The sequence below is a fragment of the Pelodiscus sinensis genome, chromosome 9, assembly GCF_049634645.1.
Source record: "Pelodiscus sinensis isolate JC-2024 chromosome 9, ASM4963464v1, whole genome shotgun sequence".
In the NCBI taxonomy this organism is placed as follows: Eukaryota; Metazoa; Chordata; order Testudines; family Trionychidae; genus Pelodiscus; species Pelodiscus sinensis.
Window position 1 is genome coordinate 63,870,800 of NC_134719.1, and position 21,503 is coordinate 63,892,302.

General features: G+C 49.2%; 1 protein-coding gene across 8 annotated transcripts in view; it reads left to right on the forward strand.

Annotated features, from left to right (window-relative positions):
* LOC102445713 (flavin-containing monooxygenase 5) overlaps window positions 1–21,503 on the forward strand; it is a 61,103-nt gene that overhangs the window by 36,838 nt on the left and 2,762 nt on the right. For 5 of the 8 annotated variants that reach the window (XM_075937037.1, XM_075937034.1, XM_075937038.1 and 2 more), the window contains 7 exons: window positions 156–344; window positions 2,786–2,948; window positions 7,712–7,854; window positions 8,266–8,465; window positions 10,299–10,654; window positions 11,436–11,508; window positions 14,279–15,955. In XM_075937037.1, coding sequence (XP_075793152.1) covers window positions 156–344; window positions 2,786–2,948; window positions 7,712–7,854; window positions 8,266–8,465; window positions 10,299–10,654; window positions 11,436–11,508; window positions 14,279–14,633 — 1,479 coding nt within the window. In that variant the 3' untranslated portion in view covers window positions 14,634–15,955. Of the gene's footprint in view, window positions 1–155; window positions 345–2,785; window positions 2,949–7,711; window positions 7,855–8,265; window positions 8,466–10,298; window positions 10,655–11,435; window positions 11,509–14,278; window positions 15,956–21,503 lie in introns of those variants that run through there. The other 3 variants (XM_075937039.1, XM_075937041.1, XM_075937040.1) reach the window with 1 other exon arrangement.

Below are 21,503 nucleotides of genomic sequence, written 5' to 3' on the forward strand. Positions count from 1 at the left end.
AGATTTTTCAAGCTCGCAAGCTTTGAAGGTGGTTTAGTTAAGCGCCCCAACTTTTGAACGCTTTCCATCATACAAACTTGAAGGCTGAACCTTTTTTGCATTGTCCTCGGACAAATGATCTGAAACTCCTCTCCTGGTTTGGTGGTTTCCTGTAGGAGCGCGATACGGATTGGAAAGCCAGCATCTATAAATCTGTGACCATTAACACTTCCAAGGAAATGATGGGTTACAGCGACTTCCCCATCCCAGAGGACTACCCCAACTACATGCACAACAGCAAAGTCATGGAGTACTTCAAGATGTACACCAGGCGTTTTGACCTTCTGCGACACATACGCTTCCAGGTAAGAAATGGCGTCTCTTTGCAGGTGTGGAAGTCAAGTGCAGTTCTGCTCTCACAATCCAACAAAATACCAGCCGTTGGGTGACATTGCTGTGATATTCTGACACGTGACGTGACATGACACCATCACCAAAGGACGTCTTGTGCGGAGATATTCCAGCAAAGCTTAATTGCATCAGCTCTCTTGGAAGGTTGGCATGTAGTAATAGCATGCCTCGTGCTACTCAAAAACACTCTTTTGCCCTGCTTCTCTTCCAAGCTATCCTGCAGAGGTTCATGAGCATGAATACCAACCTCAGCGCAACTGTTAAGGAGCCAGGCACAAACCCCAAACTGGCTGTGAGTTCTATACTTAGCCCAGGAATACACTGGGGACAAAATTCAGTGTAAGATACGCAACTCCAGCCACATTAATTGATGTGCCTTACGTCGATTTTTCTGGGGCAGCCACACAGTTGGAGGTTGACGGGAGAAACTCTTCCATCCAATTCCCTTACTCCTTGTGACTCTGAGGAATACCAGGGTTGTCTTGGCACCATCAGCATTTGATTTAGTGGGTCCTTACTAGACCCGTTAAATCAAACCCCAGAAGATCGATCTCCAGAGCGTCGATTGTCCAATAAGTAAAGACAAGGCCTTAGATTTGACCAACCATGTATCAAATGTCCTCAGCCTTAACATGGGGCTACAGACCGTCAGCTCGGGTACTCCAACTCATCTTCTCACCTCAGCAAGCTTGCCTCTGTGATACAGTCCAAAAATCACAACAATAGTCATGTAATTCCCTGGATCAGGCTTTTACCCCAGGTTATTGCCTCTTGAAACTCACGGGCATGCCAATGCTTGTAGCCAATCCCAAAATAAACTACCTAAAGATCTATTAACTAGGGAAAAGAAAGAGTTTTACGTATGAGGTTAAAGAATGCTTCGTAATCCTTGCCCTTTAGAATCCAAAAATCATAGATGATACAGTTCCTCCTTGTGCAGGAATTTGATTCCTTCCCTCTTCTCCAATGAATTGCTAATTCAACAGTTGGAAGAAACTCGATTGCCCATCTCCTCTTCATTAGGAAAAGTAATTAACAACATCTTTTTGTCCTCTGATGTTCCACAGTGATTTGTCTGGTGCTGATGGGCCTTCGTTTGATGGGCAGCACATAACACTTCCTGTTGGAAACATGCATTTCAGTCTCTTTAATAGTTCTCTCCTGTCGGGTGATCGACAGTTACAGAGCAAACACTTAAATGTTACCTTATGACATGGGATACAGATGTTGTAAATGAGATGAATGCAGGCAGCAATCTGCAAGCATCCGATAAAATCTAAACACATGCCTGTAATTCTAATACCTCTTGTAACCGAGCTAAGACACAGGACAGTCCAACTGATTTTTACCTCTGCATTTATCAGTATTTAACAATATCTGCTCTGGCACGGACATGAGCTTTCCACTGGCCTGCCAGCATCCCACCCCCAAGCAAAAGTTTAATGACAAATAACTTCTCTGACGAGAGTTGAAAACAGCCCCAGACCAGCCGTAGTTGTCGGCCGTTCCGTGGCACAGTCCCCCAAGAGGAAGCCGGTAGCTTTGACACCCTGAATTGCTCCCATTCTCCTTATCCTTCTGTAATTGCCATTTTAATTGGCGGCTTCGCTTCTTAACTGTCGTCTCACTTTTGGCGTGTGCGGTGTTATATGGGACCTGTCCTACGGGGCTCACACCAGGACCCCGGTATGCAGGGCCAGCAGCTGAACCCCCCAGGAGCAGTATCTTGGGGAACTATTGTGTTACTTTCCTGCATGGTGTCTAAGCCAGGGACGGTCTGCTGGCAGATGGGGCAGAGCTACCGAACTCTGGCCAGGGACTAGACTCAAGGGATGGGAGGGGAATAAGTATGAAGGGACTGGTGAGCATGCGCTGGTCATGGCCCCTGGAGTCAGAGCAAATCGTGGGGCTGGACCGCCGGCAGTCCTGGTGCAATAAGTACAGGGAACTGCAGCTGGGCTGTGTAGCCGAAAATTCATGGTCAGAAGGAAGGACACAGGGCTCTGCCCAGAGCCAGGTGACACTGGGGCTAATGGGACATTCCCTGGAGCAGGGACCATGAAGCAGGGAGGGGGAGTCGAAGGTGCCGTTCCCCCAAAACGGGGACAGCTGGTAGCCAGTATGCGAGTATGTTTTCTGGTCTCCCCCATGCGTTTCTCCATGCCGCCAGCTACTCCAGCATCAAGTGGGGTGCCTCGTGACACAGCTAAGAGGAGGACATTAATGACCTGCCAGGAACCTCGTGGTGCCACTGTGGCTGGAAGGGGGGGGGGCACTATATATTTCCCCGCCCCCGCGTGGCCAGCTCTGGGGACGTGGGTTCTCGTTCCGCGCGAATGGAGGGGCTAAAGGAACCGAGCCCACGTAAGGGGTGGCATCTCCACTTTTCTTCCAGACAAGCGTGCTCAGCGTAAGAAAATGCTCCGATTTTTCCACCACGGGCCAGTGGGACGTTGTCACGGAGACCGACGGGAAGCAGAACTCGGCCGTCTTCGATGCCGTTTTGGTTTGCACCGGCCACCACATAGACCCATACCTGCCCCTGGAATGCTTCCCAGGTGAGTGGGGTGCCAAGTCTTGAGTCCCACTGGGATGGGACCCGCTCTAGCTGGGCACGACTGGACGGCAGTGGGTCGAGATACAGGTGGAAGGGTGTAGTCAGAGTCCTAGAGCTTGTGAATGTTTTCTAAGGCATTTAACTCGTTGACTGTAAGGCCAAAAGGGACCATTGTGATCATCTAGTCTGACCTCCTGCCCCTCGCCGGCCCCAGAACCTCCAGCCCCAATAGACCCTAAACTCTGTTAAGCTAGAAGAGTCCTTACACCATGGCGTAAAGAACGTAAGAACGGCCGTACTGGGTCACACCAAAGGTCCATCTAGCCCAGTAGCCTGTCTGCCGACAGTGGCCCAGAGAGGGTGGACCGAAGACAATGATCAAGCGATTTGTCTCCTGCCATCCCTCTCCAGCCTCTGACAAACAGAGGCCAGGGACACCATTTTATCCCCTGGCTAATAGCCTTTTATGGACCTAACCTCCATGAAATTATCTAGCTTCTCTTTAAACTCTATTATAGTACTAGCCTTCACAGCCTCCTCTGGCAAGGAGTTCCACAGGTTGACTACACGCTGTGTGAAGAAGAACTTTCTTTTATTAGTTCTAAACCTGCTACCCATTAATTTCATTTGGTGTCCTCTAGTTCTTCTATTTAGGGAACTAATAAATAACTTTTCTTTATCAGCCCACTCCACACCACTCATGATTTTATAGACCTCTATCATATTCCCCCTCAGTCTCCTCTTTTCTAAACTGAAAAGTCTCAGTCGCTTTAGCCTCTCCTCATATGGGACCCGTTCCAAACCCCTAATCATTTTAGTTGCTCTTTTCTGAACCCTTTCCAAGGCCAAAATATCTTTTTTGAGGTGAGGAGACCACATCTGTACACAGTATTCAAGATGTGGGCATACCATAGTTTTATACAGGGGCAGTAAGATATTCTGGGTTTTATTTTCTATCCCTTTCTTAATAATTCCTAGCATCCTATTTGCCTTTTTGACTGCCGCTGCACACTGTGTGGAAGTTTTCAGAGAACTGTCCACGATAATTCCAAGATCTCTTTCCTGATTTGTTGTAGCCAAATTAGCCCCCATCATACCATATGGATAGTTGGGGTTATTTTTCCCGGTGTGCATTACTTTACACTTATCCACATTAAATTTCATTTGCCATTTTGTTGCCCAATCACTCAGTTTGGTGAGATCTTCTTGGAGTCCCTCACAGTCTGCTTCTGTCTTGACTATCCTAAACAGTTTGGTATCATCTGCAAATTTTACTACCTCACTGCTTACCCCTTTCTCCAGATCATTTATGAATAAGTTGAAAAGGATTGGTCCCAGGACTGACCCTTGGGAGACACCACTAGTTACCCCTGTCCAATTTGAAAATTTACCATTTATTCCTCCCCTTTGTTTCCTGTCTTTTAACCAGTTCTCAATCCAAGAAAGGACCGTCCCTCTTATCCCATGGCCATGTAATTAACACAAGAGCCTTTGGTGAGGGACCTTGTCAAAGGCTTTCTGAAAATCCAAGTATACTATATCTACTGGATCCCCCTTGTCCGCATGTTTGTTAACCCCTTCAAAGAACTCTAATAGATTAGTAAGACAGGATTTCCCTTTACAGAAACCATGTTGACTTTTGTCCAGCAAATTATGTTCTTCTACATGCTTCACAATTTTATTCTTTACTATTGTTTCAACTAATTTGTCCGATACTGAAGTTAGACTTACCGGTCTGTAATTGCTAGGATCGCCTCTAGAGCCCTTCTTAAATATTGGTGTCACGTTGGCTACCTTCCAGTCATTTGGTACGGAAGCCGATTTAAAGGATAGGTTACAAACCACAGATAATAGCTCAGCAATTTCCCATTTGAGTTCTTTTAGAACCCTTGGATGAATGCCATCCGGTCCCCGGAGATTTGTTAACATTAAGTTTTTCTATTTGTTCCAAAACCTCCTCTAATGACACTTTAATCCGGGACAGTTCCTCAGATTCATCACCCACAAGGGATGGTGCAGATTCGGGAATCTCCCCAACGTCCTCAGCCGTGAAGACTGAAGCAAAGAAATCATTTTGTTTCTCTGCAATGGCTTTATCGTCCTTGATTGCTCCTTTTATAGCTCGATCATCTAGGGGACCCACAGGTTTTTTAGCAGACTTCCTGCTTCTAATGTACTTAAAAACCATTTTGTTATTTCTTTTTGAGTTTTTGGCTAGCTGTTCCTCAAAATCTTTTTTTGCTTTTCTTATTACATTATTACACTTGATTTGACAGTGTTTATGTTCCTTTCTATTTATCTCACTAGGATTGGACTTCCACTTCTTAAAAGATACCTTTTTGTCCCTCACTGCTTCTTTTACATGGTGGTTAAGCCACGGTGACTCTTTTTTAGGTCTCTTGCTATGTTTTTTAATTTGGGGTACACATTTAAGTTGGGTCTTTAAAAAGTTTCCATGCAGCTTTCAGGGATTTGGCTCTAGTCACTGTGCCTTTTCATTTGTTTAACTAACCTCCTCATTTTTGTGTAATTCCCCTTTTTGAAATTAAATGCCAGGGTGCTGGACTGCTGAGGTGTTCTTCCCACCACAGGAATGTTGAATGTCATTATATTATGGTCACTATTCCCAAGCGGTCCTGTAACGGTTATTTCCTGGACCTGATCCTGCTCTCCACTCAGGACTAAATCAAGAATTGCTTCTCCCCTTGTGGGTTCCTGCACCAGCTGCTCCAAGAAGCAGTCATTTAAGCCATTGAGAAATTTTATCTCTGCTTCTCTTTCTGAGGTGACATGTATCCAGTCAATATGGGGGTAATTAAAATCCCCCATTATTATAGAGTTCTTTATTTTGGTAGCCTCCCTAATCTCCCTCAGCATTTCAATGTCAGTATCACTGTCCTGGTCAGTTGGTCGGTAATATATCCTACTGCTAATTTCTTATTATCGGAGCATGGAATTACTATCCATAGCGATTCTATTGAACATGTTGATTCACTTAATATTTTTATTTCATTTGATTCTACATTATCTTTCACATACAGTGCCACTCCGCCACCCACCCGGCCTGCTCTATCCTTTCGATATATTTTATATCCCGGTATGATTGCGTCCCACAGATTTTCCTCATTCCACCAGGTTTCAGTGATGCCTATTATGTCAATCTCCTCATTTAATACGTGGTACTCTAGTTCACCCATCTTATTAGTCAGACTCCTAGCATTTGTGTACAAGCACTTTAAAAATTTGCCACTGCTTATTTGTCTGCCCTTCCCTGATGCATTGGATTCCTTTGTATGCGGTTGTTTGTCTGCTCTGGCCCATGGTTTGCCCTCTCCCCTCCTCTCTTTCCGACTACAGCTTAGAGAATCTCTATCAATGGATTCTCCTCTAAGAGAAGTCTCCCTCCGATTTACATGCATCTCCGCACCGATTGGCTTTCCCCCATCTCTTAGTTTAAAAACAGCTCTACGGCCTTTTTACTGTTTAGTGCCAGCAGTCTGGTTCCACCCTGGTTTAGGTGGAGCCCATCCTTCCTGTATAGGCTCCCCCTCTCCCAAAAGTGTCCCCAGTTCCTAATAAATCCAAACCCCTCTTCCCTACACCATCGTCTCATCCACGCATTGAGACTCTGAAACTCTGCCTGCCTACCTGGCCCTGCGCGTGGAACTGGAAGCATTTGCGAGAATGCCACCATAGAGGTCCTGGATTTCAGTCTCTTTCCTAGAAGCCTAAATTTGGCCTCCAGGACATCTCTCCTACCCTTCCCTACGTCATTGGTACCTATATGTACCACGACCACAGGCTCCTCCCCAGCACTACACATAAGTCTATCTAGATGCCTCGAGAGATCCGCAACCTTCACAGCAGGCAGGCAAGTGACCATACGGTTCTCCCAGTCATCACAAACCCAACTATCTATGTTTCTAACAATCGAATCACCCACTACTAACACCTGCCTCTTCCTAACTGGCATTCCCTCCCCCTCAGAGGTATCCTCAGTGCGAGAGAATACTGCAACATCCTCTGGGAGATTTTGGGTCACAGAGAATCCACCATTTACGGTCGCTCAAGCCTGTAAAGGACCCATGCCCCATGCTGCAGAGGAAGGTGGAAAACCCCCAGGGTCTCTGCTAATCCCCACCCCCAAACTGTCGGTTAGTTAGACCCTGAACATGTGGCCAGGACCCACCAAGCCGATAACTGGGATAGAATTCTCTGTAGTAACTCCAAGCCCTCCCCATCCAGCGCCCGGTCTCCAGTCGTTGGGGATTTTTGTTGCTGTCTGTCACCGATGGGACACGAGCCGTTGCAGGCCGTCCCATCAGACCATCCCCTCCATGCGCTCCTCCAGCTCAGTCTTGAAGCCAATTAGGTTTGTGGGGTTTTTTTTTTACCTCCACTGCTCCCCTGGGAAGGCTGCTCCAGAACTCCCTTCCTCTGAGGGACAGACACCTTCACCTCATACTGAGCCTCCTCAAACCATAGAGAGAGGCAGGATGGGCAGCAACTCACCCAGCTCATGTCTGTCACCATTCCTGAGGTCTTGTCCCCAAAATCCTGGAGTTCTCAGGCCTGTGGGGCCTGCTTGCGTGTAGACCGAAAAGCCACACGTACCCCCTTGTAGCCTCTGTCCTCCCCCTCTGTGGACTTTTTCTCACCCTCCCCAGACTCTGGAGACACGTCTTGGTCAGGTGAAGAAGCTCCCTTTTTATAGCTCCACTTTGTGGCTGAGGTTTCACCTTCTGCTTCCTTCTCCTCTCGCAGGCATAGAGAAGTTTAAAGGACGCATAATGCACAGCCGGGAGTACAAGTATCCGGAAGACTTTCGGGAGAAGAGAATGGTGGTGGTTGGCTTGGGGAATTCTGGTGTCGACATCAGTTTGGACCTCAGTCACACAGCCAAACAGGTACTGTGGGCTATCGCCCTCCAGTGATAGTAGCCTCAGAGGATGGCTCGCGCTGGGTCGTCTTGTTTAGCTACCGGGGATAAGTAAAACGTGTTCTTCGCGGAGTCTCTGCTCAAGACTTTTCTTCCTCTCCGGCCTCTGATTCGATGCCACATGCTCCCTTCGTGCTGAATCGTCACCGGGCAAGGACAGAGCAGTAGGGTGAGGGCCCAGCAAGATAACTCATCTCACTTTACAAATGCGTCTTGGCCGAAAAGCATAACACAGCAGCCTCAATCCCATTCAAGTCACTGAAGGGACTCCCACATACTTCAGTGCGCCTCACAGCAGGACCAAGCACCGTCTAGATCATCCCTGATAGGTCCCTTCCAGTCCTAGTAACTTCTGGCTTGTCTGCGTCTCTTCCGGCAGGTATTTCTCAGCACCAGGACCGGTGCTTGGGTGGTGAATCGCGTCTCTGACAACGGCTTCCCCCTTGACGTGACCCACTTCACGCGCTTCAGAAACCTGCTGCGCCACGTCCTCCCTTTGTACCTGCTGAACCGGTGGGGTGAGAACAAACTGAACGCGAGGTTTAACCACGAGAACTATGGACTGAAGCCTCAGTTCAGGTACCGTCTCTTTCAGCTCTCGTACAGCCCAGGGGCGTGTTGTGGGTAAAAATTTCGAAAATACTCCTAGGTGACTGGGCAATTGTGTCCCAATTTCCGAACTGACTCAGGCACTTCAGTCTCATGGAAAGCCAATGGGTTTCAGGCACTAGGGTGCCTGGGGTTCATATTTTCCAGCTTTTGCTCACAACCGCAAGGGCTAGAAATGGGGTTTTCATCGGGAAAGCTGAGAGTCCGGCCTGTTCGTTTAACTCCTGCCGCTGAGTGTAGAAAAGCCTCTACTGTTGGAGATGTGCAATAAAATCGCAAGAGGGGACAACACTGCGTGTACCGATGCACTTCATGCTGGGGAGGTAGCTCCCAGAGCAAGTAGATGCACCGGCACTAGCTCTGATGGACTTTTAAATGAACCATCGACTTCTAGAATGCTAAAACTGGAAGGGACCTCAAGAGAAGGACCAAGCGCCATCTAGATCATCCCTGACAGGTGTCTGTCTAACCTGCCCTTGGAGATCTCCAGTGAGGGAGATTCCACAACCTCCCTGGGCAATTTATTCCAGCGTTTCATCACCCTGAGAGGCAGGAACCTCATGTCCAACCTACGCCTCCCTCGCTGCAATTTAAGCCCATTGCTTCTTGTCCTAGGTGACTTGCCCAAGATCACACAGAAAGGAGCAAAAACCAGGAGGGCCCCTCTCTAATTTCCCCTCACTAAGCGCTAGGCAACCAGCATGGCTACGAGAACTCGGGCAGAGAAATTCAAAGCCCACCAAGAGGGTTAGGCACGTGTCCCCTTTCAATGAGATTTGGGTGTGGCCAGCCCTTGTAAGTGAAGTGGGGCCACTCCTTGGATGACTGAGGCTGGGCCTTAATGCCAGGCCAGGTGACACCGGAGTCAAAAAGCTGCAAAGAGGCAGCCTGGGCAGGAAGAATGTGCCAAAAGAGCAGTTCCAGAAAGAGTCTAGGTGAGGTCCTGGGGCCAGGCCAGGTCCCTAGGAGGTGGCCAAGGGCTTGTGTCCAGAAATAAAGAACCATAAGTAGCAGGAGGAAACCGCTTGCCCCCTGTTGGCAAGGTGGTAGCGCCACGGAGGGGCAGTTATGGGCGGCCATTTTGGTTGACTGTTTCATTGGGTCTTGGCGCAGGAAGAGGGAGCTGAGTCTCTGAAGAGCTGGGTGCAGAGAAGAGGGACTTTAAGATTTGCTTGATGATTGTGGAGAGTTATTTGGAAAACTAGTAAATAAACCCATGTGTGGGTGTTTCTGTGCTCAAAAGGGGTTGGAGTAAGATGTGCTGGGACCCTCAACCAGCAGCCAGGTGCCCAGAGAGCTGCCGCCTGTGACAGGGTGTCCAATAAATCTAGGGCCCTGTGTCCGTTCTAGCGTTGGCCAACGTCTACACTGCCCGTGCAGGTGTGACTGCAGGCCAGGCACACCCTGCAAGCAATGGGAGGAAAGAAGACAAGCGGCAAGAGCGGTGTTGCCATGGCAGTGGGCCCTGTGGCCTAGGCTAGGCTTCCAAGTACCACCCCCATCCCAGGAGCCCTGGTGCATACTTGGGTTGCCTGTACCACTATGGTGATTGGCGGCCAACAGGAGCTGTGAGTAGCTGTACTTGTGGACACGCAGGTAAACAAAACGCCGGAGGCCTGCCGGGGTAACCATGGCGACCCGTGTCCAGGCCGACAGCCGCTCACTGCCCACTCCTATAGCGGATTAAAACTAGGATGCGTATAGATACCCACACTGCAATCCAACCTTCACTTGAGTCTTTACCTTTCTCCCCAAGCACTGCCCATCGCACGCTCAGTTCTCTCCTCCTCCCTGACTTGGCAGGTTCCTCAGCAAGTACCCGATCGTAGGGGACGACCTGCCCAATGCCATCGTCTCCGGCCGGGTGCTGATGAAGCCCAACGTGAAGGAGCTCACCGAAACGGCTGTGATCTTTGAGGACGGGAGCCGGGTGGAGGACATCGATGTCCTGCTCTTCGCCACGGGCTACAACTTCTCTTTCCCCTTCCTGGAGGAGGACGTCCTCAAAATCAACAACAACCACGCGCCCCTGTATAAGTTCGTCTTCCCGCCGCACCTGGAGAAGCCCACGCTGGCGGTCATCGGCCTCCTCCAGCCCCTGGGCGCCATCATGCCCATCGCAGAACTTCAAACGCGCTGGGCCACCCAGGTCTTCAAGGGTAAGGAGAATGGGCAGCAGAGCGTCTACGTTTACCCCTCTGCTACTGCTTCTCCGGAGGAGCCCCCGCATAACTCGGCATCTCCACATGCTTACGGGGACAGGCACAGCTCAAGGACTTCTAGAGAACGGGGCAGACCTAACACCGGGGCTAGAGTGGGAGGCTGATGTGCAAGAGAGGGCTGACCTCCCTGCTTGATAGTGAGCCATGGGCCCGGTCATCATCGCAAGAGAGGTAGCATGGCCTAGTGGCTAGACTGGTGGTCTGGGTTCCATCCCAGCAGCCTTTACTCAGAACTTAATGTTCAGTGACTTTATTACCATGTTCTTCACTCAGGCAAGCTGTCTCCTCGTAGGCCACTGATACTCTTGTTCTCTCCCCTTTCCTGTCTCTCTTCTGTTCTTTCCTCTGCACGGTCTTTCCTGAAGCAAATCTCAAGTCCCCAGCTTCACCCGTCTGTTTAGCTTGATACTTTTGTGCTGCCAGCCCTCACTCTGCTATAAAACAGATGGGCCGTAGCATGGTTCCTAGTCAATGCCATGGAATCTCTGGTCCATTGTCTTGTTCGGTTTAGAGGAAGCTCAGTGTAGGGACAGCTGCACTGCTGCTTCGCTGTGTTACCTTGTGATGGTCCTTGAACTGCCCCCCACTTTGTTTTGCCCATCTGTAAAGGGCACGTAGAAATAAACACAACAACGTTCCTTTATCGGAGGGTGTAAAGCGCTTGGTGGCTTCCCCCGAGAGTCACCCCATCTAAGCGCAAACTATTCTGCCTTCTCAGGTCTGCTTAAGTTACCTTCCGCAGATGACATGATGGCCGACATCGCCAAGAAGATAAAGGAGAATGAGAAACGGTAGGAGACCACTCGATAGCATTGATAAAACGTTGATCGTGATGAGCAATGGTGACCAACACGACCGTTACTACTTTTGCGTAACTTAGTCGTGTGTCTCTGCCTCCCCCTAGTGGCTGGACTGTCTAAGGAGGCTGGAGTTTGTTCCAAGCAGGCACTTTTGTTTTCGGTTCCCTCGTACAATCCCTACAGACAAACCTGCCCAGCGGTGCTGTGTGGATCTCGCTATTGTTGCTCTTCTCCAGCACCTATGTAGAATCCCTACGGCTTCTGCCCGATATCAGAGTTTGGGTTTTTATTGCCCATGACTGGCTTTGGGGCTGGTATTAGCTATCAAGTACCAAACAGGGACAAATTTGCTTCAGCTGGGTCATACGCCAGGGCAAATCGAGGAGGATTATACTGAGATTTCTTTTTCTGTGTGCTCCAGGAAGTACATTTAGAAATGCTATGGAGTGTGTTTAGCTTCTGGGGACTCAGGGCCCAGTGACTGGTTGACAAAGGTCTGGAGCCTGATGCTTGTCTTGCTTACACCGTTTTTACTCCAGGGCCATTCCATTGACCTCGCTGGGGTTACTCCCGATTCACCCCAGAGAAAATAAGAACCGACTGGGCCTGAGGCTTCTATGTGCTGATGTAAAGAGCTGCCCATTGGAAGCCATTTCCAGGCTCAGTGCGTTTTACTGAGCCTACAAAACGTAGGAGCCCTTCTGCATATTCTTGAGTGCCACCTAGTGGTCCCCCATGGTACAAGAGCTGGTCGGGAATCTTTTGACAAAGCAGATCTTCCTCCGCAAACGCAGATTGGCCCAAACTGAAACTTTGCCGAAACGTAGCCGTTTGAGCCAAACAGTCAGCAGGAAGGTTTCTCAGGTCCAGACTGGCCAGTTGCCCAGTAGTCTCCTAACTGGAGACGTGAGCCACTCAGGTTCAATCACCTGCTCCATCTGCTCCCAAGCAGGGAGTCGAACGTGGCTAACTGTCACCTCTTTATCTCCCGTAGAACGCAATCCCTTCACCACCGCTTTCCGTCTTTGGCACTCCTGCTCCACGCCTACCTTCTTCCCGTGCCGTTTGGTGCCTCTCTACTCTGCTCTTATTATGTGTTTCCAAGTTGTCCCTAGATAGCTCTTTGCCAGGGAATCCCAATCCAGTGCCTATCTCATTATTTCATTTCGTCCTTTCCTCCATATGCGTCAGAGGCTTTGGTACCCTAATTTCCTATCCTATCAGTCTGTTTCTTCTCCTCCAAAGCTCTTCATCTGTGGTTGTTTTCTGGACGTCAGATATTGAGGATTTGTCTACGGCTGCTGTTTATAAACATTTGGAGTTTAGCTAGTAGGGTCTTGCTAAGTTCCCGATTTCTGAAGGCGGGCTTTATAGATATTCAAAGCTGAGCTCAGGGAGCCAGGTTTCTCTTTCTCCACATGGGCCGTGGGCTTTATCTGGAATAGTTTGATGTCTTTTTCAGTTTCATCTGGTTTGCTTACAATGCTGCCAAGATATGTGACATGTCAGATCCCACTGCCCCCCACTTTAATCCCAGAAAATTATTGCTGTTGTGTGTCGATTCTCATGGCTTCTGTTTTCTCAGTGATGATTTTCAGCCCTCCTCACTGCGCATAGGACCGATGAGCGTTGATTTAAGCTTGCGTATCTCTGTGGGCACAGGATAGCAAGTCGATCGTGCCTGCAGAAGTCAAGAGGCTTCTAGCTTCTGGGTGAAAGTCCATAGCACACCTCGGAGGTGACGGGTGTTCTTACTGCCCGAGCTCTTATCAAGAGGGTCATGGGTGATGCCAGACATCTTTGGGTGATGCTGGTAGTTACGTTGAATGCTGTGGCCAATTTGCTGCTGTGGATTACCTGACTCGTCTTATTTTCCTAGCCGCATTGATATTCACAATAGAGGCAGAGAGCCTTCTATAAAACAGGTCTATCCACTGTGCCAAAGACTTTTTGGAAATGTATTAAATTCGCATAGAGCAGTAACTGCCATTCACTCGACAGTTGTAGGTTGAGTCATAGGATTACTGTTGGATCTATCTATGCCTGTTGTTGCCATATCCTTAAATCTGCTGCCTTCTTCAGTTTGTCTACGATACTGTGTGTCAGCCAGTTTGGGGACTGACTGAGGTTTTTGGCAGCTTCACTCTAGGATTATTCTCCTGCTCGTTGGGTAATTTTTTTCCCTCTTCCCACATCTTTTATAAGAAACCATAACAAGACACAAAGCAGGCTGCTCCCAAAGACCAAGTGGCATAATTCAGCCACCTGGTTGTCGTCTGGTTCTTTGCAGACTAACTCTGATCTCATGCGTCTCTCTGAGTTGATCCCAAGAAACAGCCCTGACATTCCAAGGGGTAGATCAGTGTTTCTTAAACTTTTTAAGTCTGAGGAACGCCAACAATCTTTTTTTTTTTCATGGGGAACACCAAGGATTTTTGGTTAAGCAAAAAAAAATTCAGGGGAAAAATTATTGAGGGGAAAAAAAAAAGGACGCCTACCCCTTTAGGGATTGCCATTTTGAATTTTGTTGTTCTCCGCAGCACACCTCCGACTGCCTTGCAGCACACCGGTGTGCCACAGAACACAGTTTAAGAAACACTGTGGTAGATAAATATAGTTTTCAATATGCCGCCGATTTCAACATCTTTACTTCTGGGGAAGGTGAGAGCGGAAGCTCACCCTCTTAGGCTCAGCCGTGTCCGAGTCAACATTCAACCTCAAACCAGTGTGGGTCCATGTGGTTTTTCTCTTTTGTCTCAAGGTATGTCCCAAGCCAGCACATCACGCTGCAGGTGCAGTACATCGATCATGTGGACGAACTCGCCTCCCTCTTGGGTGTGAAGCCCAATCTGCCGTTCCTCTTCCTGACGGACCCAAAGCTGGCCCTGGAGGTGCTGTTTGGCCCCTGCACGCCGGCCCAGTTCCGTCTGACTGGGCCAGGGAAGTGGGATGGGGCTAGGAAGAGCATCCTGACCCAGAGACAGCGCATCTTACAGGCCACCAAAACTCGGGTTCTGAAACCCAGCGCTGGCAATGACCCCTGCCTGATCTGCTCGCTGGGCGTTAAAATAATGGGCTTCTTTGTTCTTTTCGCTGCCATTTTTGCTTATTTGTAAATATCCCTGTGTGACTCTCCCAAGCCACCATACCGCGACAGCGCGAGAAGAGCCCTAATGTTAAACCGGCCTTTGCTTTGTGTCGCTCGCTCTCCGGGGCTTGCTGCTTCCTTCCTGCCCACGCTCTGCGTGGAGGTGTCATCGTGGCATCTGCTAGGAGCTCTGTGAGAGTCACTGCGTTCTCCTCCAGGCTCACCACTCCCCTTGCTCCCTGTGCGTCTGGACTTGGGAGAGGTTCTCTACCTTCTCTCCACTGCACCGTGGCTTCCCTTACTCCACTTGACTTCCAGCAGTACCGGCGTGGACCGGAGCCACCCTCGGCGTTCGATTTAGCGGGTCTTAACTAGACCCACTAAATTGAATGCCGGAAGATTGATCTTCAGCACAGAGAGGGAAGGCATGGCCTTAGAAAACTAGTGTGACGTCTAGTCTTAGCAAACTAGGGAACCTCCCCAAAATAATTCCTAGCATGTACTTTTAACATCCAGTCTTGATGTAATGCTTGTAATGTAGGACACAATTGCTTACAGGCGCAGAACTGTAGTCAAACTGTTGATTATTTCCACGTTTTCTATCTGCTGCCTAAGTGTCTCTAAGTGCTTTTGCAATCATAAGTAAAAAGCTCAGTTCTGTATAACTCAGCTGTTTGTATTCCGGAGTGAAATTGGACGTACGATGGCCCGGGCAGGGGATTGGCCTTTAATAGGTAATAAAAGAAATCGTGGAGTTCCCTTAATAGTTTCTTCATGAGCAGGCTATTGTGAGCAGCGTGTGTGGCCTACCCTTCTTGACTTCCCATGCTGTCGGTACCAACCTGCATAGAATATCTGCACTGAGCCGGCAGGCTCGCCTCGTGTGTCTGAAAATACATATCTCCTAAACCAAATTCTTCCTTCTGACCAATTATTGTATACGCCAACGTCAGAGAAAAAAGTGGAGAATTCACTGAAGCCAGATGCCTTTTTGGAGTCCTCCAAACGGCACATGAATCTTGGCTGACAATGGTTTATGAGGAGGGTTCAGCTTTGCCCCAAAGGCCCCACCCTCAGGGGCGATGGCTAACCCTGACTCAAGGAAGAAGCAGCTCTGAGTTTCAGCTTCTTACTTTGTATCCCGGTAGTGCCTAGGTGCCCCGAGATTGGGTCCCGTGCCGTGCGGAGCAACAACAGCCGGCTGCCCCTGTATCCGTTCATCCTCCCTCCGCACCAGGCTGACCCATGCTGGCTACGACTGGCCTCTTGCTGGGCCTCCAGGCTCGTTAAGGGTCTGTCTACAGTGCAGTAGGGAGAGAGTCTCCAATCCAGGCATTGCACATAGCACCTTGAAAATACAGGTTGAACCCCTCTAGTCAGCACCCTCGGGACCTGACCGGTGCTGAACCAGAGAATTTACCAGACCACGGGAGGTCAATGTTGTCTAGCAGCATTGCCAACACTTCCCCTGCTTGCTGGGCTCTTGGACGACATCGAGGGGTAAATTAGAGCTAAAGACCAGCACTGAACACTGAGCGCCAGGACTGGTGTCTGTAAACAAACTTTTAGGGGACCGCAGGAATCTCGGCCACACCCAACATCACAAGAACGGCCAGACTGGGTCAGATCAAAGGTCCATCTAGCCCAGTGTCCTGTCTGATCACAGTGGCCAATTCCAGATGCCCCAGAGGGAGGGAACACAACAGGAAATCCTCATGTGATCCCTCCCCTGTCACCCATTTCCAGACAAACAGAGGCGAGGGACACCATTCCTACCCATCCTAATAGCCATTGCTGGACCTAACCTCCAGGAATTTATCTTGCTCTTTTTTGAACCCTGTTAAAATCCTGGTTTTCACAACATCCCCCGGCAAGGAGTTCCACAGGTTGACGTGAAGAAGTACTTCCTTTTGTTTGATGTAAACCTGCTACCAATTAAAATCTGCTATCCATGGTAAGTGGACTTCCAGCTAACTAAAACCATGCTGGACCATGGAGAGTACTGGGCCACAGAAGTTCAACCTGTAAGACTACGGGTGCTGTGGCTCTCAAGCTCACCTTAGCCCAGACCAATCGGTTCCAGAGCATCCTTCCCCATGTTTAGCCTGCTAATTCAGGCTCCACTAGTACAAGGCTGTCCCCAGGCAGGGAGGTTTGCTCCCAGCTGCAGTGTAGACCCATACTAAGGGGAAGAGAAATGGGCAGGAATCTAGAAATTTCTGAGCACATCAGCTACTCTGGTGCGCAGCACAGCCGAGGAACCTGTGTAGAACAGAGCAGAGTCAGGCGCTGGAGAAGGGCTGCCTGGCTCATTGGGAGGAAGGGGCCGGATTCCATGCACGACAGTGACTCATGGGGAGGAGGCGCTGCAGGAAAGGTGGTGTGACCTGGGGCTGGGGGCCTGTGTTTGGTTCCTACTTTGCTCCCTGGCTGGTCCTGGGCAAGTCACTTCACCCCCACCCCTGCCGTGCTTGTCCAGGGGGATAGCGAGGGGCTGAGGTGAATTGATAGGCAGTGTGTATGAGCGGTCGTATCGGTGCTGCATTCTACCCATGATTTGCAGCAGCACGTCCACACCCGTCACAGAGGGGCTGGCCCATCTAGGGCAGAATACGACCCCTACAGTACATGAACCGTCAGTGAATTCCAGCCCCTTATCTGCACGTGAACCACACCAGGAATAATCTACTTCCTGCGAGACCACCGTTACCACTGCTGTTGTTCCTCTTCCCTCCTCACCCTCCCTTAGCCGGCTCTTTCCTTTCCCCATTTCTTCTCCGTTCTGCCCTCAGCATGGCCTTCCCTCCCTGCTTGGCTTCTCACATACAGAGCAGGGTCGCTGTTGGGTTTCAGAGCTGACCTGATTAAGAGATTAACAAGGAACAGAGGCCTTCTCTCCTCTAAGGCCACGTCGCCACTTGCCAGACAATCGATTCCCCGGGAATCGATTTAGTGGGTCTAGTGAAGACCCGATAAATCAAACACTGATGGCACCCCCATCGGCACTGGTACTTCCCGCTGTTGTGAGGAGTAAGGGAAGTCAATGGGCGCATTTCTCCCATCAACCTCCGTCTGTGGGACCACTCCAGAAAAATGGTGCAAGGTACATTGACTCCAGTTACACTATTCACCTAGCTGGAGTTGCGTATCTTACATCGATGGAAGTCATTGGCCCACCTGGCAGCAGGCTAAGGAAACTACTGCTGCCCTGAGTATATTCAGGTTATGAGTGGAAAGTATCTCTTCAGCCACCAGGGCTAGAAACTTACTTTTTTATTTTGCAATCTGGATATTCCAGCTCAGCAACATAAACACCCCCTGTCATTCAAGCCCTGGATTCCTCTCTGCTGTGTGTAGCGGGTAGAGAGATGGGGCCATAGCGGAGCTCTTCTCTTAGCAGGCTCTGAGCACATCGAAATCAGGAGACGACGTGGCCGAGTGGGTTTTATACCCTGCTGAAGGATGCTTTGGACTCGGGCACATTTGCCTAACTTACTACACCCAGGATTGTTCTATCTACTTCCCAAGATCCATAAACCTGGGCACCCCGGACGTCCCATCATCTCTGGTATTGGCACGCTCACTACTGGTCTATCCAGCTATGTAGACACTCTTCTCAAACCCTTCGTAACCAATACCCCCAGCTATCTCCGAGACACTACTGACTTCCTAAGGAAACTACAAAACATCGATAACCTCCCCAATAATACCATCCTTGCCACCATGGATGTAGAAGCTCTATATACCAACATCCCACATGAAGACGGATTACAAGCAATTAGAAACACTATCCCAGAGGACACTACTGCCAACCTGATAGCAGACCTATGTAACTTTGTTCTCACCCACAATTATTTCCGGTTTGAGAACAACTTATACCTCCAGATCAGCGGCACAGCCATGGGTACACGCATGGCCCCACAGTATGCTAACATCTTTATGGCTGACCTAGAACAACGTTTCCTCAACTCCCGTCCCCTTTCACCTCTCCTCTACCTACGGTACATCGATGACATCTTCATGATCTGGACACATGGCCAAGAAACACTGGAGATATTCCACAGAGATTTCAACAACCTACACCCCACCATCAACCTCAGCCTGGACCATTCTACACGAGAGATCCACTTCCTGGACACCACCGTACAAATCAACAATGGAAAATTAGACACCACTCTCTACAGAAAACCCACTGACTCATACAGTTACCTACATGCATCCAGCTCCCATCCAGAACACACCACACGATCCATCGTCTATAGCCAAGCCCTTCGATACAACCGCATCTGCTCTAACCCCACTGACAGAGACCAGAAGCTTCAGGATCTCTACCAAGCATTTATAAATCTCAACTACCCACCCAGAGAAACAAAAAAGCAAATTGAAAGAGCCAGACGAATACCTAGAAACCATCTACTTCAAGACAGACCCAAGAAAACCAACAATAGAACACCACTTGTCATCACCTACAACCCCCAACTTAAACCTGTCCAACACATTATCAATAAACTACAGCCTATATTGGAACAGGATACCATACTCAAAGAGGCTCTGGGAGACAGACCCATAGTCTCCTATAGACAACCACCTAACCTCAAGATGATTCTTACCAACCACCACAGGACATACCACACTAATACCAACCCTGGTACCTTCCCTTGCAACAAACCCCGTTGCCAGCTTTGTCCACATATTCATTCTGCTGATACCATTATTGGACCTAACCAAGTGAGTTATAAGATCAAGAACACATATTCCTGCGCATCCAGAAATATAATCTACGCTATCATGTGCCGAAAGTGTCCGTCTGCTATGTACATTGGACAAACATCTCAGACACTTCGCCAAAGGATTAATGCCCACAAAACAGATATCAGACAAGATCACAAAGAGAAAACAGTTTCTTGCCACTTTAACCAGAAAGGACACTCTCTAAATGACTTAGCCACCTGCATTCTGCTACAAAGACCTTTTACATCTGCACTTGAAAGGGAATCCTCTGAACTGTCATTCATGTTAAAATTCGACACTTACCAACGAGGACTTAACAAGTCTTTGAACTTTCTCACCCATTACCAAGACAGTTTCCCCAATTATCACCTGTAATACCATTAACTCACAAACATCCCACTCTCCCTACCTTTAATATCAGCAATTCACAGACACTTACCTTCCTTCCTCCCCCTTCCCACCCCCCCGCATCCCCCTTCTGTTCTGCAATGTGATTTGTCCTTTTCATATTTGTTCATTTTTTTAAATTGTATCCTTTGGTATATATGGTTGTGACTACTTTCTTCCACTATTTGATCTGAGGAAGTGGGTCTGGCCCACGAAAGCTCATCATCTAATAAACCATCTTGTTAGTCTTTAAAGTGCTACATTGTCCTGCATTTTGCTTACTACACCCAGGATGGGAAGAGGCCACTGACCAACTTCATCCACTAGGTGGCAGCGATGAGTCACGGGAGAATTTATTCCGTTTTCTTCCAGACTCCAAGTCACTTCCCGGGTCTGAAGGCCGGATGCTTCATTTAGCACTGCTGGTTTCCAGCACCTGTCTAGGAATGGCTCTGCTTCCTGGGCCGGCAACCTCTCTGTAGCGAGAGGCTGGATTTTACAGCCTTGATCAGGACAGCACAATCCAAAACTAGGCCACAAAGTACCACCAGAAATATTCCAGCGGCTCTCCCAGGTGCACCAGAAACACCACCTGGCTCCCCAGTGGCAGAGAAGGAAAGTTCCCGTGAGCAGCCATGCACGGCAGCCAAGGGCAATCCCCATCCTGAGCCGACGTGCTCGCGCCCGCAAGAGCAAAGGGGCAGGGTGTGTACTGTCGCCAGCCTGGAGGAGGTGGGCCAATAGGTTTGCAGTGGCTTTGGGAATTGATAATGGACCACAGGGTGGAAGGAGTGGGAAAACTAGGGTGCAAGGGGTGGGGTGGGCGGAGAACTTCCATTTTTTTGGCCAAAACGTACAATTTGGGCCCCGACCAAACTCTGGACAGCACCTCCCTTTTGAGCGCAGCCGTCCATCCAAGTCCACCTCCGAGAAGAAAAAGGGGATGGGAGGCCGGAGGGGGTCGGTGGATGTAAAATCCAGTCTCTCCCTACAGAGAGGTTGCCGGCCCTTACCACGAAACAGAGCCATTCCTAGACAGGCGCTGGAAGCCAGCAGTGCTAAATGAACTTCCCAGGAGGCACCGCAAATGGAAACGCTTCTGGGGTTTTGCCTGAAAAAAATTCCTTCAGTCAACAACCCGATTGTCCTTGAAAACAAAGTTTCGATGGAAAATTATTTGCCCGGTCCTAGGGCAGAAGCTTTCACCCCACGGTGCTTGGATCCGGCACAGCTCAGTGGTTCGGAACGGCGTTACAATGAGGAGCGTGTGTCATGGAGCAGTCATCCCCGGAAGCATGCTTGTTACTTGGAGGGGCTTCTTCCGCCTCCTCCGATGGGTGGGGTAGTGGTGTGACGCTGCACAGAATGTGGGGGATATTGTAGGATATTCTGAATATCGATACTGCGTTCTGCCTGATTTGCCATGCCAGAGAGCTGCAAGAATGTCATCCTCTACCAACGCTGGTGGTCTCGTTTATTTTTGTATCACCTTGGAAATGTTATTTACTTAATCCCACAATATAAGAACGAGGGGTCAGCAAATGCAATGAATAGGCAGCAGGTTTCAAACAAACCAAAGGACGTTTGTCTTCACTCTGCGCACAGTCAACCTGTGGAACTCCTTGCCAGAGGATGTGGTGAAGGCTAGGACTTTAACAGGGTTCCAAAAAGAGCCAGATAGATTCATGGAGGTTAAGTTCATCAATGGCTGTTAGCCAGGATGGGTAGGGATGGTGTTCCTAACCTCTGTGTGTCTGGAAATGGGTAACAGAGGAGGGAT